The following is an 11,569-nucleotide window of genomic DNA, read 5'->3' as shown; positions in this document are numbered from 1 at the left end:
CACTTCAACACTAATACCAGTACAACTCTTTTGGCACAACAGGAGGACAAACATCCCTGCAACAACGAGGAGGAGATCACCAGGAGGTTGAAACTCTTCCTCTGTTCCCCGTGCACGGCGAGGACGTCTTTGGTAACCCGAAGACTACTTCCGAGGAAGGTAGCGCATTTGGTTACTATTCTGGTGGCTCAGGCGGTTACAACCGTGGATCTCCAGTTTCTCTTGAGCTCAGCCTCAATCCATCCGGAGCTGCTGACTAGGCTTAGTATAGCGTAGTTCCAATTTCCTTTTTGTAATATTAAATCAATAAGATGGTGTGCATGTTTTCTTTTCGTAATATGAACCACGTGAGGTTTACTCACCTCGATAATCCCGCTGCGTCTTCAATTCCGCTCAAAATACGATCCACAATCGTCCACTAACTCAAACCGTCAATCACCTAGTCAGATACGATCTTAACTTAGCAATCATTCATAAACCACACATATACGGAAATCCAACGGTCGGATTCTAATTTAATGATGATCCAACGGCCAGATCGAATTTATATAATGATCCAACGGTCGGATCCTCACGGATCGCCCTTAGGATCATCCTCCAAAATTATCACGAAGATCCAACGGTCAGATCTTCTTGAATCACTCTAACAAACATCTCCTCAAAATTATACGAAAATCCGACGGTCAGATTCTCACGAATCGCCTTCCGAATCACTATTTCACAATTATACGAAGATCCAATGGTGGGATCTTCGCCCGTGACCACACAAAGTCATCGGGACAGTCATACGATCAACATATTCAAATTTGAAGTAAATCTGACGGTCGGATCTTAGCGGATCGTAAACCGAAGATAAAACGTAAAAACGTTAAATAGTAACGTCAAAACATAAATCCACTATTTATCAACGTTTTCTAAAATGACCTTGTAATATATCAAAACGCTCGTAAGGATGCGTAGATCATCACCTAGATAATAAAAACTCGAAATATGGTCGAATACGCCGCCACAAGCGGCGGTCAGTGGGTGGTCAACGCGGCGGTCAACGACGGTCAACCACCTCCGATGCAAAAGTTGTCAACTACAAACTTGTTCAAAATGACGAGTTGATCCACTTTCATAACTAGCATGAAGTCTGAAAACGAAAGGAAGTGGTCGGAAATTACCTAGAACAGTCGAGGTGGCCGGAAAATTTCCAGAATCCGGCGAAAATTTGCAGAATCCGGCGAGGTTCGATTTCGACGTCAAAACTTCAATTTCAGGCTTCGATCCCTTCTGGAGAGTTGTTAAGAAACTAAAGGTGAACTCACTGGTTCACGAATCACAGAAAAATATGGTCTGTAGCTCGAGATATATCGATCGAAAGCTTCGGTGGTCGGGAAAATTTCCAGAATCCGGCAGGTGTTCCGATCCACGTAAAAACTTCCACAAATCGCTTCGATTCCTTCTGGAGATTTGTTCAGAAACTCAAGGTGATCTCCCCAGTTCAAGAATTACTCGAAACGAAGCTCTACAGCTTGAGATATCTGGATCGAAAGTCCCGTTCGATCTAGCTCGGGGTTGACTTCAGCCGCTGCTACGAGCCGCGCCGCCGTGCTAGGGTGCTTCTGGGAGTTTCAGAAGGTTGAGGCGAGCTCGTGGATGGAGTTTTGCGAGGAGTGGTGACCGGTAGCTTGAGATATCAAGCTTGGAACCAAATCGGGGCTGGACGAACCCGGTCTCTTCGCCGCTGCTTCCGGCTGTGCCGTGACCCAAGACCGCAGCAGGTAGCTTCGCAAGGCTGAGACGAAGCCACTGAAGGTTGTCCGGCGTCGATTGATGGCAGGTGGAGGAAGGAAAAGAACGGAGAGCGTTTGCTCTGTTTTTGTGTTTTTCGGACGAGAGAGAGAGAGAATGATTTCGGACAAGAGAGAGAGAGAATGATTTCGGACAAGAGAGAGTTATGTTCTGTTTCTTCAATTATGCTCTGGTGTGGTCAATGACAGAAGCTGGGGCATAACGAATTATGGGTAATCATGAAAGCTAAAGCATTACAATCATGAAAAGTAAAGCACCGGTAATCATGTTTTGCTTTGATTAAAGAAACAACCGGGTATTACATTAACAATGTCTAACATGTTTCGACATTGTCATTGCATTCCACGGGTGCCCCCCATACCACCTTTCAATGTGCCAAACCATGCAAACCCTAATTCTATTCAAATTGTCATATTTGTTGATCTCACGATTGATTTAGCATGATCTTCAGAATGTACTCCAACAGACAGAATACCATAATCTATAATGTGTTTTAGAGAAACAGGAATTGAGAAAATCGCTGTGTATTCTCATTGATAATAGGGGTATCTTTATATAGAGGATAACAATGCATAGAATCTAAATCATACAAGGAAAGGTAATCATACATTGAATAGGAATATCTAGATCCTTCTAATTAAACCCTATTACCATTAGATCAACTAACCTAGGGTTTGGGCCAGACACACAAATAGGGATTTACTTGAACATAATGAATTTTTTTTTACTTTTTTGAGTTTCAAAGTCAACAAGCAATAAATTCATAAAAAGAATCCCTTCGGTATTTCAATGTTCCACATCAAGCATATTTTAAAAGTCATGATTTATGAATAGTATGCTCATCGCACAAGTGAATTTCAAATAATACATGTAATTCAGAATATGACCCCATAACACGTCCAAACTATGTTAATCGTTATTTTTCCTCAAATAATTCTATGCCATAAACAGATAAACTAGTTGTTAGTAAAGCACCATTTTCAAAATGCTATACCTTTTTTTGAGAATATTTCATAATGCTATTCCCAATTACTTGAAAATATCGACCTTTGTTTCCTCTAAGTAATTAGTAATAACTTATGTTGCGGACGTGAGAACCACACTCATTAGTTACATTTAATCATCTAAAATATAAATATAAATTTTATTTAACCATTCATCTGTTTATCTATTATTATTTAGAGTTTTTTACTTCAACAGTGTCTGAACTCTTCGAGGACTTTTGAAATGATACCTGAACTTTCAAAGTTATCAATGTGATACCTGAACTCATTTTTTCGTATCAATGTCATACCTGCGGTCGATTTCCGTCACAGAACCGTTAACTATGACCACGTGCCCAGCACGTGAGGCACAAAATAAGGGTAAAAATGACCTTTCCCACTTCCTTTAGTTCTTCACATGTCCCGTCGTACCTTCAGTTCTTCTTCACCATTTCTATTTCCTTTTTCATCTGCAAAATGCAATCAGATGGGATGATGACATTTCCTAGAAAAATGCAAAACCCAAAGCAAAACTTGAATCCAATTCTCTGATGGACGGACACCGTTGAAGTATATACTTTTGAGGGTAAATTAATCTTTTAACCTCATTAAGTGCCTCACGTGCTGGGCACGTGGTCATAGTTAACGGTTCTGTGACGGAAATCGACCGCAGGTACGACGTTGATACAAAAAAATGAGTCCAGGTATCACATTGATAACTTTGAAAGTTCAGGTATCATTTCAAAAGTCCTCGAAGAGTTCAGACACTGTTGAAGTAAAAAAGCTGTTCTCCCATCATAAACTTAAATTATAAGTACCAGAAAACTATAATATAGATGCACCTAGAGCAATAAAGCTGTTCTCCCATAACTCGAGTAGAGCTAGTCCATTTTAAACGGATTCTAGCTCATTTCAAAGATTTGAAAGGTTTCAACTCGGGCTGTGAGGTATTTCTACAATACAGTCCAAGCCTTTTGAGGCTCTATCTACTGATCACCGGTGTATACCTCATGAAATATACCCCGTTACATAACAAATCCAGGCAACAAACAAGAAAGTATAGTCCAAAGGAATATGCAACAAAAATAACTTCACACAATAACCCACAGCCGAAGAATAAGGGAAAAAACAAAATAACAAATAATAATATGAAACTAAAGTACGAATGTCTTAAAAAATAATCAACCTCAGGTTGATGAACAGCAAGGCTTCTTTGTATTGACCTCTGATCCTCCAGTGACAGCAATGGTCTTCCCTTCTTTAATGCTTGCAGGTGTTGGCTCATCTGATGAAAGAGTCTTTTTACTAATAATCCGATAAATCTCGGCAAGAATTGTCTGGAAAGCCTTCTCAACATTAATTGCCTCAAGAGCAGATGTTTCGATGAATGAAAGGCCTTCTCTTTCGGCATAACCCTGGGCGTCCTCTGTGGCAACGGCACGTAGATGCTTCAGATCAGTCTTGTTCCCAATCATCATGATCACAATGTTTGAGTCAGCATGGTCTCTCAATTCCTTCAGCCACCGGCTTACATTTTCAAATGTTGTTGGTTTTGTTACATCGTAAACAAGTAGTGCTCCAAGAGCTCCTCTATAGTAGGCACTAGTAATTGCTCTGTATCTCTCCTGTCCTGCTGTGTCCCATATCTGAGCTTTCACAGTTCTTCCCTCAACCTGACAAAAAAGACAACATTTTGCTTTTCAGCTTATTAAATAAACCAGAAAGCTCATTCTGTTACTTGAGGGCAAGAATTCATGAGCAGGAAATGTAGGATAGATTACATAAAACAAATTTGGACACATAAAGTTGTTTCATACTATAAGAACAAATCAATTCTAGATCCTTTCATAAGGTTGTGAATGGGAAAGAGTAATTTTGATGCATAAATTAGAGATTAAGGTTAAAGCAGTGATCATTGAGCAAGGGGAAGGTAAACAGGCTTTAGAAAGATCCTCTCAGAAGGATGGGTGACAATGGTCATTTCTGATAGTAAGGATAAATGTTGGTGGTGAGGTTTTTGTATGACTGGATTTCAAGTGTTACTGAGGAGTAGCATAAGTCATAACAAGGGAAAAATCTATAATCGATTAACTAATGCAATATTTGTCTGTCTAATTCCAAAGAACCTGGAGTCATGGAAGAAAACTGAGGTTCTTAGTAACGTGTTAGCTCAAATGTTGTGTGTAACTGTGCCAGTTCTATGTGGCCAAAATTTCATCAACTCAAGAGGTTTTTGTAAGGAGAGATATTATTATACACGACTCTAGTTTCATATGAGCTGGTGGAGGATAGTGGGTCTTTGGCTGTACGAAGTCAAATCCATACACAACCAAATGTAAGGCATCTTGGGCAAGTACTCATAATTTGATCATTGTCTCAACTCAAATTAGTAGGTCAGGGCAAGAGCAGGCAGAGAAATCACAGAGCTTTCTTTCTGGGGCTGAAAAGAAGTTTTAAGATCTAGTGTTGTACTTGCTATTTTACATTTGTTCTGCGGATTTACTTCTGTTTATTATCAAACACAAGCAGCTAAAACATTTCACAAGAATGCTGTTTAAGGTTCTTAATGACATTTAATCTAATATCTTTTTGAAGATACAATTTGCGTAGCGGATAATAGGAAATGCAAAATTCATTCAAAAAATGAAATAATCCAATATATTCTTGGGTGTCATTATAAATTGCCACAACAACGGAGACAGAATGATTTTGGTCACAAAATGGTCACTAAACGTAGTTGAATTAACAAGTATAGATACAGAAGCATTACATAAGGTATCCATCCCTGAATTTCCTACCATACATTGCCTAAATCCTTTAGTTTTCTCCTAGTCACCGAATTCAATTACCCAAATGCAAACTAGTGTGAAACACTATGAAGTGAGTGAAGCAGTCACAAAACCAAATCATCTTGTTTCATTGCTAACTCAATAGATCCATTAGTACAAGTCTGGAACCAAACAACACAACAGATCTACATCATAAGACAATGAAACCGATCCAAATTGTAGTTGAAATATGCAAAATTCTCGGAAGAGGCAGATCCCAATTGAATGAAATGACATAAGAAACAGGTAACGAAAAAGGGTGTGGAAAGAGATGGTGGACCTGGAGAGTACGTGTGGCAAATTCGACGCCAATGGTGGACTTGGATTCCAAACAGAACTCGTTGCGAGTGAATCGCGAGAGGAGGTTGGATTTCCCAACGCCCGAGTCGCCGATTAATACCACTTTGAACAAATAGTCGTATTCCTCGTCCGCTCTCCTCGCCATATCTCTCTCTCTGTGTATTCCCTAACAACAAGGAAGAAGAACAAGTGCCGCTAATTCAGTAGTCTCCCACGAAAAATATGGGGTGGTTTTATTTGCAGGGACCTTTCTTTTCTGTGTCCAAACTGCCCTCCGATGTTGATGGCATTGCAGGGCACAAAGGGAAACATAATTACAGAATGTAATCTCTGTCATCTTAATAGTAAAGTCGCAAGTATACCTTTTTAGAGTTTCTTAAACTGAAATTTAATTAATGCTCTTGAACGAGTACACCATCACCCCGTTGTATCAATTCGGTTTTGTTTTCTTGCACAAACTTTTAACCGAATTGAGAACATTGTGTTTTTATTTTTGAAAATCAAAACCAACTAAAGAATTCAAGATGAGATTAGTTTTAACCGCATTGATTCTTTATTTGTTTGAGAATCCATTATGGCAGATTCTAGTGGTTTGGTTTGGTATCTTACACCGCAAGCATCAATTATATTTGATTTCAATGGGTCGTCAAAAAGAGCTAATTCTCAGTGTACAAAAACATATTCTAAAGAACAAGTTCCCAGCACCCCAAGAACATCTACCTTTTTGGGAAGTTCACGCACTTTTATTCTAACAAAAAAAAAAACTAGTACTCCGAAGTAGATTAAATGGTTTAAGTGTTTAACAGAGTAGCTAGTCTTTTTGCAACCTAAAAAAATTAACTAATAAGCAGAGCCTTAGAGACCCAAATCTTCCAAACCCTCATCAAAGGGGCAGCCCAACTCACATTAAGCCCTAGCTCTTTGAGACCAAAACAAAGGGACCAAAGAGTAGGGTAAAACTTCCAACCAATCTCGGCCCAAGAGGCCCAACCAGATGCATTCCCATTCCAGTCAACATCCACCACAAACTTCCAGCTGCTGCAACAAATCACATCATCACCACCACAAGACGCTTTACTAGCATCTCCACTGCCGCCGACCTATCCAACACCATCACCCGCCGTTTGATCCTGATCTACAAAGAGAAAATGGGCAGAAGCACTAGAAACAACAACCTCACCTACAACAACACCACCACCAGACCATGCCCTGTATTGAGGAACAAGATTCTGTGGTACCAGCTAAGGAAAGATAACGTAGAGTTAGGGATTTGATAGCTATTCATATGTTGTAATTGTGTTGCTGTATTGTATCTGTTGGTGCTTGCTTCTAGGCTAGGATTGTGGATCGTACAGGGGTGTAACTTGTATAAAGATGTAACTTTCTATTGTGAATGATAATAATTGGATTCTTCAGTTTATCATTTCTTTCATGGTATCAGAGCAACGATCTGGAACCCAAGAGTGAAACAATCCCACCACAACCAAATTCTTAGAATTATATAATAAGCCTTCATGCCAGGGGACGAAGAAAGAAAGGTCGTTCAACATGACAACTCTTCGACTACGCTGAAGATGTCAGAACCTTGGGAAAATCCCAATCATCCTTTGTTCATCCATCATTCTGATCAGCCTGGAGCGGTCCTTGTTGCAAAGCCTTTGGTGGAAGACAATTATACCACCTGGGCTCAGTTTATGAACATGGCCCTCACAATAAAAAACAAAAGGGGATTTATTGATGGCACAAACCAACGATCAACCTAGAGAGTTGAAGAACAGATGCAATGGGACCGGTGCAATACTTTGGTTAAAACCTAGTTGCTCGGGTCTATGTCCAAAGAGATATCTAGTAGTGTCATTCACTGCAAGACTGCAAAAGGCATGTGGGAGGAGCTGAAAGAAAGGTTTTCCCACACTAATACGGTACAATTATTCCATATTGAGAATGCTATACATGATTGTGAATAGGGTGCTGGCTCTGTGACTACCTTCTTTACCAAACTCAAAGGCTTATGGGATGAGAAAGATGCCCTTTGCGAGATTCCTCTGTGCACTTGTGAAGCATCCAAGGAAATCAAGGATTATATGGATACACAGAAGACAATGAAATTTTTAATGGGGCTAAATGACAATTTTGCAACAATTCGCAACAATGTGGTGAACATGGAGCCCTTTCCCACTGTAACGCCCCAAGCTGCACCTCACCAGCTTAAGCACGTCACAGTGCCGCAAACCTCTAAAACATAAACCGAACGCTCGATTTACATTCTAGAGAACCGCTAGGCATTTTGTTTGAAAACTTTTCGTATAAACACAGCGGAAGCTACAAATATTTTTGAGGTGAAAAACTTGAGTTGTTAAAACCTATTTCCCTCGTCCAGTACTTGGATAAGGATCACACGAAGTATGAATTTCAATGAAAGAGAATTCAACTAAATTTGACACGATGCTAAATATCCACAAGTTCCGAAACACGAAGTTCGAGAAACAGAATCTAAAACAGAATCCAAACAATGATTTACCGAACTTGTTCCGCACACCCAGCTCCGTCCGCTACTGTCCCGTCACCAGTGCACAGTACCTGCATCCACACTGTTGTAGGGGTGAGCTTTCGTCCTCGCTGCTCAACAGGAACTCTATCTCGACTAGATTTGAAAATCGGTAAATAAATTATTGAGGCCTCAGTATGAAAACATGCTTAATCCAAGTGTTTAAGAGAAACGACAAACTTTAATGTTTTTCAATTTGAAAACTGATGCATGATGCTTAAATAACTACGGCGCCAAATCCAAGTTTTACCTGATGGCCGGTCCCATAGACCCACTACACGACCTTACCTCAATTTAATTTATCACCAGGTAAGCGTAGCGAGAGCGTCCGCTACCTAGCTACACACACGGATCGGGTCGTCATTGCGATCGCTCACCGTCCGACCGGTGTAACTAACCCTCCGGAGGTTTTGGGGATCGAACCCAAGGAAGTCAGAGCCACCCTTCGCTCTCAAGCCATCACATTTCTCACATGGTTTGGTTAGTATGCATTGCATTTGAACATAACCAAACCATACCAACTAACATGCATCATTTAATAACAATATAAGAAAATCACTAACCGAGGAGAGTCCTGAATCCCTACCTGGATTCCGATGCGTTCTCTCACGTACTCCGAGAGTTGCGAACCTTCTGTTCCTCGGGTAACTGAAGTCCTAGATTCCGGCATTTCGATAGTTAATAACTTTTGAACAGTTAAACGAAATCTCGACGATTAACATATCGTCCAACCCCAACTTTTCCTGGTTTGACCAGGAGTTGACCAAGGGTTGACCACACTTGACCATTTGACCATGTTTGACCAATCGAGGTAGATTCGATATTAACCTCAATTATCGAACATTGACTTGAAGTTACGTTATCGACCAAACATATATACTTGTATATTAATTCCTTTCACCTTCTATTTATTTAACATATACACAAGCATAGAACATTAGAACATGCTTCCAATCACATCAACAGTTTATCTCAATCCCCCTACATTCGGTCTTTTACTTCTATTTCGTATTTTATCACATAGTAATTCGACAGAATTTACTATGGACACCCAATATTTTTCCATCATATTTCGACTCAATACGGGTGTACCTAATTTACTCTGGACACCCATATATTACTTTAGGCCACTTCCACCACATAATTTCAATTCAACATTAGTCTTGAACAAAAGTCATTCAACTCAAGGCAAACAACCCACTCAACACAACCCGACCAATTTCTCCAATCACAACTCAACCATTCAACCAAAACATGAACGCACACTCTGTACATGCAAAGTACATCACATTGCCAACACAACATAATCTCCCAACTCAATTAAACCCAAGCAGAAATAATTCAAAAGCTCTTCAGTCCACAATTTCGAATTCATCACCAGAGCAATCTTCCAATTCAAAGTTTGGAATTATACCTTCGGTAATCAACTACAACCGAGCCAAACTCACTGCCAAAACTCGACTAGTGAGGAGCTGATGGCTTCGACGCAATTCAACCCAAAAATTTGTGATTAACAAAGCCCGGACGAAGCCAAGAAGAGCCGGAAAGCTGCTGGCGTCGTGGAACTGCGGCGGAGGCCGAAACCCAGAAACGAAAAATCATCAAACTTAAGCTAAATCGAAAAATAATTACACAAGCGTGAAGATTACGATGAGGAGAGGAGGTTTTATACCACAAACGGCCCAGAAGGTGGTCGGAGACGCCGAAATTTGCAGAGGTTGGCGGAGAGAGTTCGGGGCTTCCAGTCGTCGGTCCTCCGTCTACAGCCGGTGCATGCACGATCCGAGGCCACAGACGTGACGGCGACGTCGATGCGAAGATAATGCCGGTGGTCCGCCGCTGTGAGGTGGCCGGACGGAGTAGCCCCGGTCGGATCCTCTTTGCAGGTCTCCGGGTCGCGTTTCAGGTCAGAGAGAACTCTGGTTCTCTTCCTCTCTCTCGATCCTTCTGGATCTCCCAACAGAGCAACACTTGGATATATATAGACTGATCCAATTAAGGATGGACGGCTAGGATCAAGCGGTGGGTGAATCAATGGCTGGGATTTCTCCACCAATTTTCTATTTCTTGTTTTAAATTCTAAAATTCCACAACTTCGGAAATTCGCTATAAATAGTTCGGTTCACCGAAAAATTCTCTGAAAATTTCCACGAACTCATCGTGACGTGTACTTCATTATCCAACTTCTAAATTGAGGATTTCACTTCACAAATTTTTTTGAAAATATTCTCGAGTACTTAACTTTTATCGAAATCGATAAGTAAATTATCGAACTATTTCACTTAAGCTCGATAAATTTTTCCGGGGCTCACAGTTCCACCCCCCTTAAATAAATTTCGTCCTCGAAATTTCATGATTGGTCAAACGGTCAACCATACTCTACTTCTCATGTCGGACTCCAGTACCCATAACATTTCCGATTTTTGATTTCTTGTGGTCCAACGCGACTTGTTCTAGTCATACGTATCAACACCGGAGCTAACATTTCTCTTTACCAAGTGTTCCTCATTTATCACCCACAGGATACACTTCGCTCCGTTTAATTTTATTCTTCTGTACCCACAAGACAACCAGACTGAGTAATTCACAATTTCATTACTCTCCTCACAACACTACCATACTCATCATTTCCACAGACAATTTGTGTCTATACCAAATAAGACTGGGTAACTACTAACCTTGTTACCCCAACATAATACTGCCACAGCTGGCAACTCATAGCCGACTCACGTCTTCATTCAATTCCCGCTCATTACAAGCACAACGTTCCAGGAATTACAGTTTTGTCAAAAGACATACTTAAGTACTCGTAGTCGAATACAATTACCCGTAGGTAAAATTATGTTCCTCACGCGGGACCCACGTCAACTATGAGGAACAAGTCGACGTTGTTGCTGCGGTCCGTAGCTTTGACGACCATTAGACACTAATAGAATACACTCTCTGTTAGGAGTTTATCGGTCGTTCACTAACATATAACCTGCAGTTCACCGTGGAAGAAGCCACTGTCCTAAGAAGGACATACACATGCAGAACTAGTTGAGCATCCGTCTTTCCTAATCACGCTTTACAAGGAATACATGACGGAGCCTAACAACCGATTCTGAAGTTAT

The 11,569-nt window shown here is 40.6% G+C and overlaps 1 protein-coding gene and 1 long non-coding RNA gene across 3 annotated transcripts; both read right to left on the bottom strand.

The window, feature by feature from the left end:
* Positions 1 to 3,623: 3,623 nt before the first annotated feature.
* LOC133745527 (ras-related protein RABA2a) lies at positions 3,624 to 6,123 on the bottom strand. Its single transcript, XM_062173611.1, has 2 exons — positions 5,889 to 6,123; positions 3,624 to 4,453 (listed from the first exon to the last, which is right to left on the bottom strand). The coding sequence occupies exons 1-2, from the start codon at positions 6,051 to 6,053 to the stop codon at positions 3,968 to 3,970; spliced, it is 651 nt and encodes a 216-aa protein (XP_062029595.1). The 5' UTR covers positions 6,054 to 6,123; the 3' UTR covers positions 3,624 to 3,967.
* Positions 6,124 to 7,070: 947 nt separating this feature from the next.
* LOC133746409 (uncharacterized) lies at positions 7,071 to 10,390 on the bottom strand. 2 transcript variants are annotated; one of them, XR_009864111.1, is made up of 4 exons: positions 10,129 to 10,390; positions 9,871 to 10,021; positions 9,043 to 9,112; positions 7,071 to 8,499 (listed from the first exon to the last, which is right to left on the bottom strand). It is a non-coding gene; the product is annotated as an uncharacterized LOC133746409 (long non-coding RNA). The 2 variants fall into 2 exon arrangements; XR_009864110.1 differs by lacking the exon at positions 7,071 to 8,499 and having other exon boundaries at positions 8,506 to 9,112.
* Between the last annotated feature and the right edge of the window lie 1,179 nt (positions 10,391 to 11,569).

Source organism: Rosa rugosa, chromosome 4, assembly GCF_958449725.1.
Source record: "Rosa rugosa chromosome 4, drRosRugo1.1, whole genome shotgun sequence".
In the NCBI taxonomy this organism is placed as follows: Eukaryota; Viridiplantae; Streptophyta; class Magnoliopsida; order Rosales; family Rosaceae; genus Rosa; species Rosa rugosa.
This window is presented reverse-complemented; position numbering and strand designations above follow the sequence as displayed.

What these genes read in the sequence shown, in the direction of transcription:
- LOC133745527 (XM_062173611.1), bottom strand. Translation starts at nt 6,053, where the DNA reads ATGGCGAGGAGAGCGGACGAGGAATACGACTATTTGTTCAAAGTGGTA. An exon ending in TTGCCACACGTACTCTCCAG is followed by an intron (nt 4,454 to 5,888) that starts GTCCACCATCTC and finishes CTTTTTTGTCAG; the next exon opens with GTTGAGGGAAGAACTGTGAA.